A 21,634-nucleotide genomic window follows, 5' to 3' on the forward strand; every position below is an offset into this window, starting at 1 on the left:
GCACAATGTACTGGTTTAAAAGAAGAACAGTTTCAGGCATTACAGTGAAGCCAAACAGTCCCCTGCTTGTCAGACTTATTCAGGAGATAAAAACGCACAATATTCCCTGTCAACAAAGAAGTGTAATGCGTCAGACATAAGCGTTACGCAGTCCATGACTGCATTACTGAATAGTCAGTAAGCACAAAACAAACAAAATACACAATATAAAAAAAAGATCGCCAGAGCAAAAACAAAACAAAAAAAAAAGGCCAAGATAAAATGAATGATAAAAGTCCTAAAAACAGCCAGTGTGTTTCAGGGATAATACCACTCCACCTTCATCACAGAATAAAATTGGATTAACGACTGCCCTTCCATGAGGAGAGTTCAATACTGGTTTTGGTTGGATGGTTTATGGTTTGAACTACTGCTGAGTGCTCTTCGAGGGAAGCCTTGCTGTGTGAGAGCTGCCTCGCCACAGCTATTGAGCTAGTTTTAAGTTTTCCTTCATCTGATTTCACTTGCGAGTCTAAAATTTCATAGCACTTCTGAGTATGTTGTTCTTAATAGCCAGTAAGGACTGGTACAGGTTCCTTGGTCAGACATTTAGCCTATTCCCCTAAGGTCTGATAAATATGATGGCCATAGCATGTTGCAAAGAAGGGTCTGTTAGGAAGAACAAAGATTTGGAAAGGACCTCCAGACATTTGTCAACCTGATTTTTAATACACCAAGGCATCCAACAGGAAAAAATAGTGTTTTGATAGGGCAAGAAATGGCTCAATATACAGTGCGAACAGCCTACTTCCTAATAAATATCTCCTCAAAATGGATATTACTCAGCAGAGCATTTGGGAAGAAATACATTTTTCAGGAGCTGTCAACCCTCGGTTCAGAAAACATTCAAGTAAGGAAATGCAGTGTAAAAGTTTAGACATTCTTTTACCTTTAAGGAAGCCTAGGCTAGCAACAGTAGTGGCTTCAAGTTGCCGTGGACAATGCATCGATTGGGACCAATATGGAATCCAAGTCTAGGAGCTATAATCGACAGACTGGGGATCCAAAGATACAAACTCATTAAAGATGGATTTGTGAGACAACTCAAAAGAGAATATCTGCAGGCAAGTGCTCAGAAGCTGCTAGTCATAGGAATGTCAGATTAGGTGTGGAAGTACACACATAGCACCTGCGCTCCGAGTCAACTATCAAGCCAGCAATTTTGTTCATAAAATCTAGCATAGCTGTCAAAAAATTATCTTCAGGTTCTCCAGAAGGGACACTGCCAATCGCCTCAAACCCATTAGTAGATAAGGTGCTAGAAAGCACAACATCTCTTGTATTTAGGATTTCACAATTTTCATTACAACCGAGGGGAAACAAAACAGAACTTGGGTACTTACAAACTAGCTGTTGAAGGCAGGAGAAGTTATAAAGCCGGAGGTAACTACGGCACTGTAGGCAGCAGTAAGGACAAACCAAGTTAAAACAGCACGACAAGTAGAGCAATAATGGTAGACCAAGGCAGAAAAGATAGAGTGTGCATGCCATTCCAACACTACAGTTAGTGATGCAGAACTTATTTTTGCAGCAGGTTAACGTTATCAGAGAACAGAGAAAAAAGGGGAGGGGGGGGGGGGTTAATTACATTCACCATACTCCTATATGAAAAATTCCAAGAGACTTATAATAATCGTAGGCATTAACACCCTGCCACAATCCAGCACAGTACAGGGGTACTGTAGAGTGCTTTATATCAAGCCCAGTGTTCAGTGTCACATTCAGGAAAGGGAGTCATCAGGAACTGGGTCACAGCAGAGCCTGTGCCATAGCACTTGACTTCTAAAGCAATTAGCGGCTAACAAACCAGTTTAGCAGAGGTCTGCGGTGTGCCATAAGCAGAGCCCAGTGCTCAAAGGTCACATCATAGGCAAGTCTTGCAATCTCCAGCCTGATCATGGCCTTTGAGGCTGCGTCATGGATCCTTAGTTGATCTGGATATCTGTGTAAGAGTGCAGCAGAATAATGAAGTCTTGACAGAAGAAAAAATTAAATATTGTTGAAAATGTTTTAAAAATTTATAGTAAAAATGGCTCTCTCCAAAGAGGAAAAACAAAGTCAACCCTTCCAGGACACTAGCAAAAAACTGAAGCATGAAGAGATTGGGAGGGGTTATACCTTGCTACCCAATGCTTGTTTTTTGTTTTTTTTGCCAGTGTCCAATTCCTTCTGTAAGCAAAACCCAACAAACAAAATGGATTTTATCAAGATATAGTAGCATGCATCTTCTTACAACTAAGAAGTAGAACACCTTTTATTTTAGCCGAATTACAACAAAAATAAGGAACTATTCTTTGAGCGGGGAAAATTAGGTGTGTTCCTGAACAGCACTCCAACCTTTGCTTTCCTTTCTGACCAGTTCATGCTCTTTTGCATCTCAAATCCTTTATTTTGTGCTGGGTTCTTTGCACCCCCCAAAAAATGTGGTTTATACTCTAATAGGAAAGCCCTATCTACTACATGATCTGGAACTGCCTCTGTATCTGATCAAAGAGGGGAACCCCAGAAAAAGGCACGCCACAAAGGCAGGTTTTAAGCCACATCACGCAGTGGAAGTAGTTATTTTTATAGCTGAGGATCTGAAAGATATCCTTACCAAATCTGCTAAACAGTTCCCTACCAAGCTTTCAGCTTTATTAAAGTTGGGGGGAAAAAAAAAAAAATATATAGAATCTTCTCTCTGGGTGTGCCATTTTCCAGACAGTCCTTCATTTGTGCCAACCAGTACTCTAGGTTTCTGGCCATAGAGATGAGAGAGAGCGTTTGCTTTAGGTCAGTATACATTCCCCAAGCTTGCTTTAGCAGAACATCCTTATGTCCACTGAATCTTTAAAGGTCTCCTATACTCAAATGATAAGTTCATGCACTTAAAGTTACATCTAATCTAGAATTCTTATTACATAGACTAAGGACTTTCCTGTAGCTCAAACCATCTGATAGGTCAAGTATTTGGTGGACTGGAAAACGGCAACCACTTTACTATCTTAGGCCCTGATACATCAGATTGTGTAAAGATATTTGTCACCTTACCTTCTTGGATGTTATGTGGCTATAGGTTGGCCATAAAAGGTCACCAACACGCTTGAAGTGTTAATCTATACATAAGAGAACATAATGTTATCCCTATCCCACCTGTCCTGTAACAGGGAGTTTAAATGGGTATTACTAGCCTCACAGGTATTGCCATCTTCCTCAATCTTCTCAAACCTTGGCAACAAAAAGGTAGGAGGAGAAGAGCATGTTATGCAAATAGACCAGTGGAGCACAAAGCCGAAGAAGAGAGGTCACAAGGTGTCTTGATGTTTAGACAGTGAAAGACTGAATTGGATAATCTGAGTTGAGCCATAGAGCACCAGAGGACTAATAAAGTTTAAAAGATAAAGTGCTGACACTAACTGTGGCTAGGAGGAGTCAAAATGTTACACCCACACTATGTAGTTTTATGTTGAAGACATTATGTGGTTAGCAAAGTGGTTTAAGGTCAGAAAGCAAATACCTAAGTGATTAAAAAGTTGAAAGACAATTTTCACACTAAACATTTTTGGAGATTGTGGCAGACTCTTCTTGCAAAACATTAACACACTGCTGAAATGGTGAAAATTACAAGAGACATTTCCCTTTAAGAATTGGAGTATTTGGTTCTTCTGAAGCTTTAGTCTGGGAAAACAAAAAAAAACAAGAAGCTCGAAGGAAACTGCTAACCCTCTATAATGAAAAATAGATCTGGGTGCCACAACAGCAAAGTCAATCGCACCAATAAAGGAGCAATGGTTACACAAGCCCAATTGCCCATGTCAGTTCCAGGACAACTGAGGATTTAAGAAAAAAAAAAAAAGTCAAAGCTAAACTCTAGGCAGATATAAAAGGCAAAAATGAATGCAGCTCTGTAATAAGTAGGACTGTTAAACATGGGTTTCCATGCATTGCATAAGCACAAGTATAGAGTATGGGCTTATGTAATAAATAGAACATTTTCCATATGTCTGTATGCTATAATCATTTTTGCAAGAGTACCACCATGCACAACCATTCATGTCTATGGGTGACTGTATGCAGAAGGTGGGGGTCCGGGAATGCTGAGATACATGTTGCAAGGGCTCAGACACCCATGTGCAAAAGGCCTAAATATATATATTTTTCCCTTTTTTATGCAAGCAGTGCAAGTTCCCAAATTTGCCTGGTACCAGCTTCTTGAAGTCTCTGTAGAGCAGAGCTGGAGTGAGACAGGAAGTAGCAGCACAATCTGTTCATGTGCCCACAATAAGCATGCAGCTGAGAGGAGAGAACATAGTGACAAAGCTCACAGCTGTACCGCTTCTTTTTGCACTGTCCAGTCACAAGCTGGGGCAGGTCCATGACAACCTGTGCTCAGATGAAGTTGGTTGAATAATGCTGACACACTTAGCAGCAGAAAAAAAAAGGACTGCAGAGGAAATCTCTGGATTGAAAATGAACAGTGCAGCAAAAAAGCTGATTATGTTATTTTAAATAAGCTGCTCATTTTTACCTGATTTCTGGCTGGAGTTCTGCTTGAAGAAAGACTAATATGTCTCTGCTTACCTGAGGTGCCACTGGAACTTGTGGCACACATGGCACTGCCAATCTCAGTGGCCACAGGAAACGTGCCACTGGTCCTGTAACTCCAAGCATGGAGCCCCAGGAGTCAGCCTAGATAGTAAAAAGGTATGTCTCAAAAGACTCAAACCGGAATGAAGTACCTGCAAGGGGAAACACCAAGGCCCCAAGCCCAGTAAGCAAAAACCAAACATGGGCAGGACAGCACCCCCTGAGTGCCTGGCCTCACTCACCCGAGTTTCAGAGGAATGTTTCTGTCTGGAGGAGAAAACACAATAACTGGCTTCATGGAGGAGCCTCCTTTTAAACCTGCGGTGGTTTGTGTCTCCTGTCTCTGGTGGGTGGAGTCTTGCTCTCTCAAATGCTGTCCTGTTAAGACGCCTTTTGGGGAGGGGGTACCTTTCTGCAACTGCTCAAGCACTCCTGTCACTGGACAGCTTGATCTGTATGTAAATGTGGTGGAAAACATAAAGGCAAGTAAAATAGAAAAAAAGGCTTTTACTTACCAAATATGATCATGTCATGTAATAACAGTATACAGTCATCAAAATACAATATTGTTCACAATTACTCTTAACCTTTTGCTGCCATATCCAATTTTTTTTGTTTTTTTCAATACACATACATACATGTGTTTTTTTTTTGTTTTTTTTTTATACATGAAAACAAATGAACATTTTTTGAAAGCAGGTCGTTTCAGTTTAGGTCGTATGATATTCGTGCAATTGTTTCACAATCTATATTTCCAGTAAAAAAAAAATAAATTAAAATTAGAGTGCAGACAAAACACAATCTAAATAAATTGAGGCCAAGTTGAATAATTAATGTGGGTATCAGTTTGTCAAAAATGCCAACACACTGACACCCAGAATTACCCATAGGAAACTCTTTAAGACACTTTACAGCCCCCATCATTTTAGTTACCTGTAAATAACAGTTCTAGAACTATTACCATCACTACACCATGCATGGCGATATCAAAAATGTGCAATCTTTATGTGCTCATTCAAGCACGTTTGGGTTTGTATGAGCATGGCTATGTTACAGTATATGCCGAATGACAGGTAGTCTTTGTGGAGGTATCAATTTCTTGGAACCCTAAAACCTCTGCACTGCCCCCAGTCAGATCGAGTACAGACTGTTTCCCCAGGCGCACCTCGGTAAGGTTCTGAAAGCCGAAGCTGGCTCTGAAAAAAGTAAACAAACTGGCAGCTGTTAGTTTGTTTACATTCCAATACGGTCATGTCATAATACATACGTCAGTTGCAGTAAAAGGGTTAAAGTGTATCTCCATTTATACTGATGACCATTGTCACTAAAACAGAAAGTGAGCAAAATTTTAGAGTTGTTCCCAGAACAAGAGGTATGGAGGAATTTTAGGAGGACTTGTTCTGGGAACGGTTAGGCTCCATTTACATATAGGCGTTTTGAATTGCAGGTAGAATGAGGGCGATTCTGGCTGCAATTTCAAAACACTCTGCTAAAATAAATCTCAAAACGCGAATTTCAGATTACATTCATTTTGGCGCATAAAAACATGGTGTAGTTCTGCAGCGATTGTCGCACTACAATCGTGTCAAACCACAAAGCTTATCGCCCAAAACAAGCTAATGCGCAATTTGTCATTTTAGCAGAGTGTTTTGAAATAGTGGCCAGAATCGCGACGATTCTGCCCACAATTCAAAATGCCAATATGTGAATGGAGCCCAAGAGGGAGCTCCCCTCACTTTGGGAGATTTCTGTTACCTTCCTGTTGTGCTTGGGACAGCAAGGGAAGGGAAATTTCCCTAATGGTACAGACACAAAAAAATAAAATTAACCTGACAGGAGTTTTGACTTTTCTACTCAATCCAAAATTAACCAAATAAGTTTTGCCTATACATACACTTTAAAACTCCAAGTAAATAAAAATTATGCCTTGCAATGGAATTGTGCCCACACTGCAAGGGTTAGTTGCTCATTTTGTCTAGGGGAGAGGAGAAAATTTTACTTTTCTGAACCTCCACTCTCGTGGAAAGCGGTGCTCCCCTATGATTCTGTGGTGGACTGTCGCTTAGCATCCTCACATCCTATGCAAGACTATTGACCCCTATCTGGACTTAATGGCATCAGGGCCTAGACTTATGAAGTATGGGGAAGCAGATGCTGTGGAGACCAGTCTAGCTACAGGGAGAAGCAGAGGCTCAGGTAAGTAAATCTCTTTTTAACCACCTGCCCTCCAGAGGATTTACCCCCCCCCCCCTCCTCCCTCCCGACGGCCATTTTTTGAGATACGGCACTGCGTTAATTTAACTGACAATTGAGCAGTCATGCAATGCTGCACCCAAATTAAATTTACATCCTTTTTCCCCACAAATAGAGCTTTCTTTTGGTGGTATTTGATCACCTGTGTTTTTTTTTTTATTTCTCAAGCTATAAACAAAAAAAAAAAAAAAAAACAATTTTGAGAAAAAAATATTTACTTTTTGCTATTAAACATGCTCAGTAATTTAGTCATAAATTTAGGCCAAAATGTATTCTGCTACAAGGTCTTTGCTAAAAACACAAAAACAATACGTGTATTGGTTTACGTGAAAGTTATAACGTTTACAAATGACAGTATATAAACTGGAATTATTTTTTTTTTTTTACTAGTATTGGCGGCGATCAGCGACTTTTAGTGGGACTGCGGCAGGCATTCTGACATTGGGGGGAACCGACTCAGTGTCACTGACATCCCCAGTGACACCAATAAAGTGTTCAGTGCTAATAAAAAGCACTGACACTGTACTAATGGCACTGGGCACGGAGGGGTAAACATATGGGGCGATCAAAGGGTTAACTGTGTGCTGTTTCACTGTGTGCGATTTACACTGTAAGCACACTGCTTTGTGCAGGAGCCAACAGGTGAGAGATCTGTATTGTTTACATACAGGTCTCTCCCCCGTCCATGATACACTGTGATCACCGAGTGCCAGCGTGGATTCACCGGCTGGGACCCAGCGCTTGACAGCAGAGGCCACCAATGGCGGCGCGGGTAGGGCTCGCATGCGCCCCCTACCCAGAAATGCAAAATCACACACACACACATATATATATATATATATATACACACACATACATATATATATACATACATATATATACATACATATATACATACACACACACACACCTGCCGCCCTGTAGCATTATTTCTGCTATAGGGAGGCAGAAGAGCGGTTAATGTTCCCCTAGATATAAACAAGCAATAACCCTTGTATTGAGGGCACAGCACCACTGCAAGAGATAATTTTTTATTTGCTTGGAGTTGGGCTTTGAAGCAACTTAAGTGCCATTAGGTAAATCAAAAGCAACTAGAAAGTACAATATTAATACTTACCAGTCTCAACCAATGAATGGAATTCTTCCCCTTTTGCACAGCTATACCACTCACTAGGCTCTTCCACTGCCCAACATTTCTGGTGTATCGGATGCTTTCATCTCCCTGCTGAGTACTATGGCGCCAACAGCTAAATTATTGTCACTAGTGTGTCTTCTCAGACACGCAGGGACACAGTAGTGACCTAGCAGCCAGCAGGTTGACACAGCATGTAGTATTGAGATGCAGGCAACCAACAAACCTGGTGGTGAAAGATGCTGCAGTTCCCGCAGTGCTACAGCTCTGTAAGAGAGCAAAGATTCCATTCACTGACAGCAGGACTGGAATCCCAAAGTTCCTGCAGGTCACCGAGATAAAAGCTGTCCATACACAGATCAGATTTTAGATGATTCCTGCTGAATTGGCCAAAATATTTTCTATGGCCCCATCAGCAAGTTTCAATTGATTTTTCTCAAAGGAGCCAAGGCAGAAAATGATGCAGGCATGGTTTGGATTTTCTGACAGCTTTGGGTGCAGGCCATCAGAATACAATAGCCAGCTTTGCCGATTCGTCCATTCATACACGGCGTATGAGTTGTTTCACTCATTCAGGAGGTGGGGCTGACAAGAAAAATCTTTCCGTGTATGGCCAGCTTAAGCAAAGCTATGAGCAGCAGGATTTTGTAAATAGAAATACTGTAGGTCCCATTTAAAACGCAGTAAGGCTGAAACAGTTGCTTTCAGAAAAAACAAAACACAAAAACAAGCCCCTATGTAATAAGATCCTGAACAGTGCCCTAGTAAACTCCCCCCCCCCCCCCCCCCCCAAAAAAAAAAAAACTAAAAATGTAAGAAAGGGCTCTTGCACACATGGGCTGGCTGAGCCTGTTCAGCATAATTCCCGGTGTATTTGCTTCACTTTGGCAGCCCAGGTGCAGGGTACAGCCTGTCATTAACATGAATGGCTGTGCGCCACTGTACTATCGTATAGGACGGTGCGATCGTAAACATAAGTACAGCGTATTGGCATATGCAAAAAAAAAATTATAGGGGATCATACAATCTCCTTTAGATTTACTATTAACTAAGTAGTGAAAGGACCTGCCGGATTTGATACAATTTGAATAATTCATTTTGCAGTCATATCACACAGTTTTGGTAAATCTAAAGGAGACTGTACAGAGATTGCACAATTAAACTGCATAGGGTATGGTCAGCCCCCCCCCCCCCAAAAAAAAGCAATGTAAAAAATATCCATACATGGTTACTGGAATACCCAAACATGCATTTAATTTGTAGAGTGCTGCAGACGTTGGTGCAACTAAACAACTTTCTTTGTACAGTAATACTGAATAGGACTTCAGTTTGCATAGTCAACCAACTGAAAGGAGACCTATGTTCACGGCATACACTTTCATTTTATAACATCAGCATTGTAATAACAATAAAAACAATTGTCAAATATAACTATCCAATATAAGCTTACTTATAGGTCTGCAGACCATCTCTTTCTACAAATTCCTGGATTCCCTGCATGCTTTGCAGCTTCTCCTCTGCTGTTTACTTTCAATTTCTGAGAACTACAGTTCTCACAATAACTTACTACCTGTAAGCAGTGATGTCTCTACTGACTCCACGTCCTGAAACTCCTCCTCTCAGCACCTCTGTAGTTCAGAAGGCAGGCTCTGTGAAATTTGTGACGCAGCAGTGCTACTCACAGGGTATAGTGAATATGCATCACAGAATTCAAGGAGACAAATGCATGGGGATCTTCACAAAGTTTACAATCTTCAAGATCATTTGTATTAATTGCAGTATGCTAGAAATAAATATAATATGGAAATGAATGCATAATTTTAAAGTGCAATTCTGGCTAATCTTAAACTGCCCCCACCCTCCTAACACCTATACTAAGATCGATCTGTATATCCTACCTATTCTTGGGGTATTTCGGTCACGTGATCACCTTTCCACTATCAGCAGCTTCAGAGGAGAGGGGGGGAGCACCGACAACAAATGGCCTATAGTAAGTATGGGTCACATCAACACTCAGGCTTTCCAGCTGTTGAGCACTCTCACTTCTCCCCTGTAGTCAGCACTAGTTAACACAGGAGAGATCATGTGACCGAACTGAGAATAGGTAAGCATATGAATCTCTCTTCTACAGGGTAGTTAGTCTGTTTTAGAAAGGGAGTGGGAACAGTTGTAGTAAGATTAGTTAGTACAAGCCTAGAATTCCACTTTAACCTGTTGAATCCGGTTGTATGCATATATGCAGCCCTGTTAAAACTACTTCCTGTGCTGAGAGCGAGCTCCCAGCATGGTAGCCGGCAATGATCGGTAAGCTCCTGATGCATACTTGCGACTGGGAGCTTTTCAATCATGCGACTGTTGTGACAGCCAATCAGTGCAGTCACATGACCCGAAGGCCTGCCTCCCGGCTTTTAGAACCCATAAAGGGATGGAAGGTGGTCGGCGCCAAGGGGTTAAAGGGCAAGTTCACCTTTTTCGCAAAAAGTGAACTCCAAATATCCTGATCACCCCTTTGGAACCCACTGCACATAGCAGCAGTGATGCCCCATGTTGCCAGTGCAGTGGGCCTTAGACTGCAATTCACAACCTCAGAGTGAATATCCACCATAATGCTCACAATGGCAAGTGCTCATTGGTCAGCATGACTAGCTGACCACAATGACTGATGAAAAGGGATTTTTATTACTTCTGGGAGACCTTACCGAAATATGCACCCTCAGATGCTCTTCTCATTCGTCAGCACAGGCACATGGCTGAACTAAGCAAAGAACAATAGGATGGGTACTCAATCTGTGAATGCGTATTGTGATGTACAGACCAGCATGGGGGCATCACAGCTGCTATGAGCGGCGGGTCACCAAGATATCTGAAGCCACTTCACTTTTTTGTTTTTTTGTGAAAAGATCAATGTACCCTTTTAAATTTTAATGAACACATTTCAAGTTGCTCTGAACACCCAAAGATGCTGGCCTCATGCACAACGGTAATGCTCCAAATATGCTGCCAGAAAATTGCTCTAATCTCACATATTTATAGGTGCTCTTGAGTTTATAAGCGCATGAGCATAAATGCATTCTTTTGGCTAGAATATTCATTTATTCTAGCCACAAGAATAAATGTATACACATATTCATGTAAACTAAGCTCATAATCCCCTCTCCAAATGCAGCTTTGGGACATTCTATGTCTCAGAACACTGAGCACAAATATTCATATAAAATGCATACATGTGCATGGCCACATAAAATAACATGCAGCTGCGCTCATGGGCAAAAAGAAAAAAATATATATATCAGCTTGTGTACATGAGCAATTCTCCACATCTAATAATGACACAGAGCAAACAGCACTGCCCTGATCTAAACACACCACTCCAGAATTAGCCAATGGCGTTTTTAGAAAATGAGGATCATGCACATGTGCGGCTTTTTGGAATGCCCGACAGAACCACTATAGAACACAGATATCACTTGTGTAGAAACGTTCACCAGCGATTGTGGACCATGTTGCATATCATAGGCTCCATTCACAAAGTTACATTATACCAACTTTTAGAACACCTAAAGTGGGTAAAGATAAACAGCTAACGTTTAAGTCACAAATCTAAGGGCACTGAGTTGGTTTTGTTTTTGGCCCGTCTATGCAAGTCTATGTGTCCAAGCCCACACAGGCATTTACAGGTGTATTAGAAGAGGAGCATTTACAGGCAAAAAAAAAAAAAAAAAAAAAACACCAAAGGTGCGTTGAGGAGAGGAGATGAAGAGCAGAACCCCCCTTCCCCTAAAAAACCCACAAAAAACAAGCAAGCATGCCTAAATGCTAGAAGCATCTACCGTTTATTAATTTCCAATGACTAGAATAAATGAATATTCTGGCAACAAAATGCATGAACACTTAAATGCTAAATGATTGTGCAATACGCAGCTTTTAGCACTTTTTCAGGGCTGATTCACACCAGATGCAGTCCAGTGTAAAAAATGCATGCAGTGTTTTGCATGTACTTCAATGGCCCTAGTTCACACCAGCATATTCAACAAAAGTAGAATGTGCTGCATTTTGTCTGTATGGAATGCAGCAAAATGCTTGTAAACACACCAGAAATACATTGTCCTGAGATTTTTCAAGTGTAAAGAAGGAAAAAAGTGCTCTGGAACACATTGAAAACACATAAAAACGCGTGTAAACACATAAAACACATCCAGACTGCAGAAATTGAGGTGTAAACCAGCCCTTAAAGCTGAACTAAACCCACTGATTTAATGGTTAAAAAAAAAAAAAAAAAGTTACTTTCCCGGCATGCTGGGAACGCATCACATTTGCTTGTGTTCTCAACCAAACTGTCAAATGACTGCTATCATAACTGGTCACATGTGCAGTACCATGGCAGTTGCAGATCAAACAGAAGTTAAGATGGCAGCTTCATTGGTTGAAATGAATAGGAGGGTTAAGTTCCACTTTAAAGTGGAACTATACTTACCTTATCTCCAGCGATGCATGGTCCTGACATATGCAAGTGGCCGGATTTCGGGTCTTGAGCGCCCGTCACTGTCATTGGATGAGTAGGGATGACACCACGCATGCATGGGAGTTCAAGCTGATTCAGAATGTCAAATTTGTACAGTTAGCTGTGTGTGCACAGCAAAAAAGCAGACAAGTAGGTAAGCAACTTTAATGCAGAAGAGACAAAGCATGTCTCCTCTGCATTAAAAATCCTGCCTGTTCGCCCTTTTTTTAATTTTAAGCATAAAGTTCCACTTTAAGAAGTTTTTGGCTGCCTGAAGCTCTGGTGTTCAGAGGTGCTTAAACCAATGCCCTGTTTGCATGAGGCCTTATCAAGTTACATTGTACTCCAGCTAAAAAGAACTGTCACACATTTGAAAATAAGTATCTTTATCCCACAATACTAGGTCAGGGATACTTACTTTCAAAACTGTGACAGTTAGGATAGACTAAGGGCTTGTTCACGCCATGGTGCAGAGACATCAGTTTTTCTGCATGTGTTCTGTAAAGCCACACCAAATCAGTTGTTCTCTATGTGCCCTGTTCACACGACAACAGTTGGATCACATGCAAATTTTTCTTCTGTGCAGGAATCTGTAACATACATAAAACTCACTGAAGCTCGCATGAAAAATGATGTCACTGCAAGTGAAATCTGCAGATCAGTTTTTCTGCACAAGCCTTAAGCTTTATTCGCACGCATTTTATGGATTTTTACGTGCTTTTTGATTACAGATCTGAATGCAGCCGCATTGTTTTCAATGGAGCCAGTCACACAGATGTGCAAACAATCTGCTTTCATTTCCGTAACACAGAATCCAAAAACCTGCATCCAAGAGCATGCGCTTTGTGCTTATATTTATAAACGCATGTGTCCGAGTTTCTAAGTGCATGAATTAAAGTGGTTGTAAAGGCTCGAGGTTCTTTTTCACCTTCGGGCATACTATGCATGAAGGTAAAAAGCCTTGTGTGTGCATAGCCCCCATTGCTATCCAGCGATGTGCACAAGAGCCTCAGCTCCCTTCTCATTGGCTGAGACAGCATCGGGAGCCACTGGCTCCCACTGCTGTCAATCACAGCTAGTGAGTCAATGAGGAAGGTGGCTGGGCTGAGCCACAACTCTGTGTGTGAATGGACACAAATAGCAGCTTGGGAGTGAGCCTGCTTGGGTGCCCCTACAGCAAGCTGCTTACTCTGGGGACACATGGCAGGGGCCAGGAGCACCAGTGGGGGACCTGAGAAGAGAAAGATCAGGGCTGCTCTGTGCAAAACCACTGCACAGAGCAGGTATGATATGAGATATATATAGTGCCTTTGCACAGAGAGAAATATATATGAGCACCTTTGCACAGGAATCGCACCTCATTCCTGTGCACATCACATGCGATGACTGTGTGATGTGATTTGAGCTGTACCTTTTGTATAACTCAAATCACATCTGCACCAACATGGTTCCAGATCCTTTTTTTTTTGCACCTGAATCACATTGCATGTGTCTTGCGATCCAATTTCTGGCAATCGAACTGCTTTTTGGGATCTGTTTCAGGGTGTAGTTAATTTAACGACACCTGCAGCAGATCGCACGGACCCCGTGTGACTGCACTGTGGGAAACGCACAGGATTTGCTGCATTTTCCATATCGCATCAGTGTGAACCAGGACTCTAAACAGAGGGGAAAAATATATTCTCATAGCAACAAATGTACACATACGTGTCCTTATGCATTTCAACGCATTTTGCTGATTACGCAGGAACTTTTCTCCTAGAAAACATGCATAACAACATCAGTAGAAAGTTTTCAGCCATGTGGAGAAGTTCTTCGATGTGCATCTAAATCTCCCTTTCCTCTCAAGCCTGATCCGTGTTCAGATCGCGCTTCAGAGGAAGCATTACAAAGCCTGTTTTAACCCCACTTTTGCCAAAAGCGCTGATCGCTTCGTGTTGGGTTAACTTTGCCACGGGCGCAAAGCATCTCAACACACATGCCTATTGTAACCTAAGAGGGGATGGTTGGCAGGTGACAAAAACAAGTCTAAATAAAACCTTAATTTCAGCTGGAGTCCAGTGTGACTTGATAAGAGTGTAAAATAAAGAGCCGTAGCTTCGTGCCTCCTGTAGAAGTTGGGGCCATGTTTCCGTAGACTGCCTATACACCTACCCGCGTGCAGCTCTTGTAGTAATGAGTTGTGTTCAGCCCCCTCTATATGAAGACCGTCCTCACTCAGCCCCCCTCCCCCTCTGGTCTGCTGCCGCCACCTTGTCTGCCCATTCACACACACCATCCTCAGCCGCTCTCCTCCATCCCCCTGGGATTCGTCAATCCCTCCTAACCTGCTTTCTGGAGCCCACACTAGTTAGGAAGTAAAAGAATAAACACCTATAGTAATAGACATCGCTCTTCCCCGCGGACAGCCCTGATCTACGGGTCACCTCTTCCTTCTTCCAACCCTGCGGCAGAGCCGAACATTCCCAGCGTTTCCTCTCCATTCCGCTCCCGCCGGTCACTTTCTGGACCTCCGGCGGCCGTATCCCTCCGCCGACATTGAGCGGCGCTGATTGGCTCCCGGCTCCACGTGCTAAGACGCACTCATTGGAAAACATGGCGGAAGGAGAAAGCCGTGAGGTGTACTATTGTTGTCAGCGCCGACATTGTACCCGTAGGGGCCGAAACGCAAATATCGCGATAATCGCGGCCATATTGACCTTTCGGGAGCTCTTTTGTTCTGAACTGTAGCTGTACCTAGATGCTGGAGGGACGAGCGCCGTACAGTATATTAGTATGTGAGTTTAGAACTAGCGATTCTGGCTGAGTCCTTTCTAGTCACAAATGAAGTGTAGCTGTATCCAGGCTGTGCTAGGCCGCTTTGTCCCTTTAAATATATTAACCCCTTGCCTTCCAGAAAATTGAGCGCCTGCCCTGACCAGGCCATTTTTTTGCGATATGGCACTGCGTTACCTTATCCACTTGCCCTCCATAGGATTTACCCCCCCCCCCTTCCTGACCAGGCCATATTTTGCGATATAGCACTGCGTTACTTTAACCACTTGCCCTCCATAGTATTTACCCCCCCCCCTTCCTGACCAGGCCATTTTTTGCATTACAGCGCTGTTACTTTAACTGAAAATGGCACGGTCATGCAACGCTGCACCCAAATTAAAGTTACGTCCTTATTTCCCCACAAATTGAGCTTTCTTTCAGTGCTATTAGAGCACCTCTGCGCTTTTGTTGCGCTATTAAAAAAAAAAAAATTTTTGAGAAAAAACATATTTTTGACTTTTTGCTATTAAACATGTCCAGTAAAAAATTTAGAAAAAATTATATTTTCATAATAAATTTAGTAATGTGACACAGAACCCCAGCGCACAAAGATACTCTTTCAGTATAAAAAATTGGCTGCTGTTCACCAGTGTAATACACCAACATCCAAAAAATATAAATAAATAAACAGCGCAAATCAAACAACTCATTCAGTACGTTACAAATAAAATTGTAGTGAAAATAACCAATTTAAATAAAGTGCCAAAAAATATATTCATAAAATAAAGTCCTTTTATCCCAGAAAAAACATAGGCATAATGATTTCTCCCAAAAAACAGTGCTTCCACCATCCACCAGTGTGAAATCAAAATCAACCGCACTCACCAGATGTTGGTGAGTTATGTGCCTTTTAGAATTTAAGGGATCCTAAACCCCCTCTATATCCTCCAGAACTCCTAAATCGCTTTGCAGGGCTAGATGATTCCACTCACTCCTCATATGAACTCCACCGCGGTCCAAAAAAAGAAAAAACATATACCATAGCGTGATACTGCTATACCTAATGTAGTATTATAAATAATACCAGGCCACTCACATGTTAAAGATAAATAGAAAGCATTGATTTATTGCCTCCATAGGCTACCAACATATTCAAGGGATCACACTCCAATCCAGAGACCTCACAGCCTGTTGGTTTGCAGAGGATAGAAACCCAGATCCAACAATCAAGATGGCTGCTTGGAACGCACCCCTCTGGCGTGCGTTCCACTCACCGGAAGTGACGTAAGGACGGCACACCGGAAATACGTCAACGTGTTTCGCCCCTCCCACAGGGTGTTCTTAACCACTTGCCCTCCATAGGATTTACCCCCCTTCCTGACCAGGCCATTTTTTGCATTATAGCGCTCTGTTACTTTAACTGAAAATTGCGCGGTCATGCAACACTGCACCCAAAGTAAAGTTACGTCCTTTTTTTCCCCACAAATTGAGCTTTCTTTCAGTGCTATTAGAGCGCCTCTGTGTTTTTATTTGTTGCGCTATAAAAAAAAAAAAATGTTGAGTAAAAAAATATTTTTGACTTTTTGCTATTAAACATGTCCAGTAAAAAAAAATTAAATCAAATTTCATAATAAATTTAGGCCAAAATGTATTCTGCTACGTCTTTGCTAAAAAAAAATACGGGACCCGATGATTGGCGTGCCACGAATGGTAGCGCAGGTAGGGCACGTGCGCCCTCTACCCAGAGATGCGAAATCACGTATATATAGACATGATTTTGCGCACCACCCGTGCCGCCCTGTAGTGGTATTCTGCTACAGGGCGGACGGGAAGCGTTTAATTGACTGGAGTTGAAAACAGGAGATTATAACAGGAGTCTACTAACCTGTAAGTGACAACTGATATTTCCTGTTAATATTGTAACTGGGATAATGAGTGCTAGCAGTGTGGAAGGTTTTGTGCAGTGCACAGTGTGCAGCATGTATGCAGCAATGGAGCAACTGCTCCAGGATGGATATCGCTGCGACAGATGTGAGTGGGTTGCCCTTCTGGAAGAGGTCTGGAGGAGCAAGCTGCAACACTGGGCAGAACCGACAACCTTGAAAGGGGTCTTCTGCTCTCTAAGCAGGTAGCTAATGGGATTGATGCGGAGGAGCTAGTAAGGATTATCAGGTAGGAAGATGGGTTACTGAGAGAGGGAGTGGTAGGGGCTCACAGAAAAAGGAAGGCTGGCCCTGGGTTTGTGCACCCAGATTTGCCAAGTTGGGTGATGATGTGGGGGTGGCAGCCCTGGATATCACTGCTATCCATAACAGTCGGGAGGGCAGACCATCTGGGAGGGGTGTGAGGGTAGTGCAGGAATGCCTAGACAGCTGGTGGTAGGAGGGGATTCTATAATCAGAAGGCCTGATCGAATAATTTTTCGCCAGGATCGCCTCAACTGAATGATTTGCTGTCTCCCTGGTGCCAGGGTTCGGCATGTGATGGACCGGGTTGATAAATTACTGGGAGCGGCTGGGCATGACCCAGCTGTCTTGATTCATGTTGGAACCAATGACAGAATACATGGAAGGTGGAGGCTCCTTAAGAATCAATTTAAAGAACTACTCTGCAAGTTGAAGGGAAGGACCTCCAAGGTGATATTCTCTGAAATATTACCTGTGCCATGCGCAACTCAGAAAAGACAGGGAGAGATTAGAGAACTCAATGCATGACCTGGTGTAATTGGGAAGGATTTGGGTTTCTAGAGCACTGGGCTGACTTTTCATTGGGGTACAACCTATATGCTAGAGATGGTCTGCACCTAAATAGAAGGGGGTCTGCTGTGCTAGGGGAGAGGTTTATGGGAAGGCTGGAGGAGTATTTAACCCCTTGGCACCAGCGCCTCCCGGCCCTTTAAGGATTCCAGAAGCCGGCAGGTGGGGAGGGGTTTTAGGGTCATGTGACCGCCGTGATTCACTATCATGGCGGTCACATGATCAGGAAAGGTCCCGATCGAAAGAGGAGATCGGGACCTTTCCGTGAATATCAAACGGGTGTGGTGGGAGTGCGCAGGGTGCGCAGTCTCAGCTCATGTGTTTTTTTTACTACAGGGTGCGACAACATAACTTTCTTTTTTCAAAACGCAATAAAACCCATTTTATGAATCAGAATTGTTTTTATTGTCTTTAATAATGTAGGTACATATCTAAAGTTCTGTTTTACACAGTTTTGAAAATCATATCAGGTAGGTGATGCCCTCCATTGTCCATACACTGAATAAGCCGATTTCTGGCGTTTTTCATGACCCTTACCATCATAGCAGCGGGTACGTTGGCAATTTCTGCGCGGATGTTGGCATTCAGTTCTTGTAGGGTCCTTGGACGGTTTACATAAACGCGGGATTTCAAAAAACCCCACAAAGAAAAGTCGCAAGGGGCCAAATCGGGGGAGCGGGCTGGCCACTCCAAATCGCTCTGGGAAGTGTTCCCTTAAAACAGCCATTGATGCTCTTGAAGTGTGAGCCGTTGCTCTGTCCCCAAAGTCCAATTCATCAAGTGGTGGAAAAACAAATTCCTCCAACATGTTCACATACCGGTCTGAATTCACTGTCACTGTGACCTCATTTTCTTCAAAGAACCAGGGACCAATAATCCCAGCTGAGGCAATTGCACACCACACTGTGACTTTAGATGAATGCAAATCGCCTTTGATGCAATTCTCGAGGATTGGTGAAGGTTCAGTAGAGCATGTTCTGTTTCTTGACGCATCCAGTCAAGTGAAAATGGGCTTCATCACTGTAAAAAACAATTGCGTCCTCAGGGACGTTTTTGAGTACTGCCTCACATGCGTTCCTCCGAGAATTGAAGTCGCGTTCGAAGAGTTCCTGCACAATCGCCAACTTGTAGGGATGGTAATGAAGGTCATCGTGAAGAATTCGCCTCACTGAACGATCCGAAAGTCCAAGGGCAGACGCATGTTTGCGTGCAGAATGCTGTGGGGATCGCAAGATTGAAGCTCTCACTGCTTCGATGTTCTCAGGTGATCTGATGGGTCGAGGGACTCCAGCTCTTCATTTTGGCGTACTCGCGGTTTGTCTGAACGTAGTGACCCACATAACAATTGATTTCCGGTCTGGGACACGGCCCAACGGGGCTACATTGAAGCGATGTCGGAAGGCGCGTTGGGTTGCGATCACAGAAAATCCGTTTGAAAAGTAGGCCTCTACGGCAAACGCAGGCTGCTCACTGTTCCAACGCATGATGATGACTGACCTGGAAGAGAACAAAAACTTTAGAACTACACCTGTCGCCTGAGACCACTCCCGCCGCGCTATGGCCGCTACAGCCTGAATGGCACGCATTTCAAAAAAGGAAGTTATGTTGCTGCACCCTGTAGAACCCAGACGCCGGGAGGCTGTACATTTGCGATCGGCCGGCGCCAAAAGGTTAAACTAGGATCGAGGGGGGTGGGAGAATTAGATTATAACGGGGTAGATAGATCAGACAGGGGTCAGTAATTGTTGGTGGGTGGAACGGGGAAAGATGGTGGGAAGGCTATGGCAGATAAGGTTCCCATGTTATAAACAACCAATGGAATTGGTACCTTTTGCATGAAAATAAAAAATATGCAAAATATGTGTGAACATGGTGTCAATGCATCAAAGTGTTTGTTCACCAATGCCAGAAGTGCCGCTCGGCACGCTCCCAGCACAGAGACCGCGGTGTCACTGAGAGTCCCAGGTCCCGTTCTAACGATCGGTACCCGGGACTCCCGATTCCGGGTCACATGATCACTGTGATAGCCTCTGATTGGCTATCACAGTGATGAGTCACTGTGCAGCCCGGCACCCTTGTTTTTTCTATCGCTATGAATGGAGAAGAGAGATACATTGTATCTAACTCCTGGCATAGAGAGAAAAAAATGTTTGTAAAGAAAAGAAATAGATAAATAAATATTAAAAAAGAAAAGAAAAAAAATAAAGAAAAATACCTAGATCAAGGTTTGATCTAGTTCAGTGCCAGGGTTAGTGTTTGGGTCAAGGTGAAAGGTCAGGATTTAAAAAAAAATTGATATCAGTGTCAGTTAGTGTTAATGTCAGTGTCAGTGTGTTTTAGGTAAAAAAAAAAAAAAAAAAAGACAAAAACAAAATGTGCACTATTGTTTCTGGGCTGTACTACAGGTACAAACAACAAATAACATACCCATATATGGTATCGCTGCGATTGTCAAGAGCTGGAGAATTTCTTTTGGGTTGTTCTTTGGTGGTAGGTTATGGTCGTAACAAGAAACACACAGCTAAATAAACAAAAAATGATTTTTTTTTACTATTTTGGGCCAGTTTTCCTTTGATAATAAAAACAATTAGGAGCTATCCATTACCATTTACCACCAAATGAAAGCCCAAATTGTCCTGAAAAAAATCAAGGTATATTCCACCTGGATGTACAAAGTAGTTGTGATGATATGTACGGTTTTACTATCACATGTCAATGTTGCAGAATTGTGCTTAGGCGTTTAGATTTGTTTTACCCTTAGGCATGAAGGGGTTAATAAAGTGAGCTCTGTCATTTCAAAGCCATTGTTTCTAATTTTTAGTGACTCTTTAATGACTGGCATAGTACTACTGGATTGGTGTAAGGCCAATGTGGTGCATATATTTAAAAAGGGGTCAAAATCTTTACCAAGTAATTATAGATCTGTTAGTTTAACTTCTATAGTTGGGAAGATACTGGAGAGTTTAATAAAAGACCACATAGATGAGTTCTTGCTGAAAAAAAATATTTTAAGCAACAGACAGCATGGATTCAAGAAAGACAGAAGTTGTCAAACAAATCTGATTTCTATTTATGAGGAGGTGAGCAAAACCTTGGACAGAGGGGTGGCGGTGGACGTGATATACTTGGATTTTGCAAAAGCGTTTGATACAATTCCCCACACACAACTATTGTGTAAGATAAAGTCTACAGGCTTGGAAAAATCCGTTTGAAAATGGATAGAAAACTGGCTAAAAGATCGTATTCAGAGAGTAGTGGTTAATGATTCATACTCTGAATGGTCTAGGCGGGTTGTCAGTGGTGTACCCCAAGGTTCAGTGTTGGGACCATTACTTTTTAATATATTTATAAACGATATAGGGTCTGAGATTAAAAATCCCATTTCAGTCTTTGCAGATGACACCAAGCTTTGCAGTGGAATAACGTCCTTAAGTCTCCAACTTACAAGCCGACCTCAATGCACTGTTTAACCTGTTGCCGACCAGCCACATGTTTTAAAACGTGACCCGCGCTCCCGAGGTTTTCGCAGGCAGGGGGGGCGTGCGCCCCCCCGCCGACCCGTGGGTGTCACTATTCGATCCCTGAGGGATCAATCATTCGGTTTCAGCCAGTGATGTCCGGCTGAAATTGGAT

At 42.6% G+C, this 21,634-nt stretch overlaps 1 protein-coding gene across 2 annotated transcripts in view; it reads right to left on the bottom strand.

Annotated features, from left to right (window-relative positions):
• MBD3 (methyl-CpG binding domain protein 3) overlaps window positions 1–15,037 on the bottom strand; it is a 37,256-nt gene extending 22,219 nt beyond the window's left edge. The window contains exons 1-2 of one of the 2 annotated variants that reach the window (XM_089687415.1): window positions 14,865–15,037; window positions 4,848–5,057 (exon numbers count right to left, since the gene is read on the bottom strand). In XM_089687415.1, coding sequence (XP_089543541.1) covers window positions 4,848–5,057; window positions 14,865–14,974 — 320 coding nt within the window. In that variant the 5' untranslated portion in view covers window positions 14,975–15,037. The remainder of the gene's footprint in view (window positions 1–4,847; window positions 5,058–14,864) is intronic. The other variant, XM_089687416.1, reaches the window with a different exon arrangement.
• Window positions 15,038–21,634: the final 6,597 nt, after the last annotated feature.

The sequence above is a fragment of the Staurois parvus genome, unplaced genomic scaffold, assembly GCF_062004578.1.
Source record: "Staurois parvus isolate SC_StPar_1 unplaced genomic scaffold, SC_StPar_1.0 ptg000425l, whole genome shotgun sequence".
NCBI lineage: Eukaryota > Metazoa > Chordata > Amphibia > Anura > Ranidae > Staurois > Staurois parvus.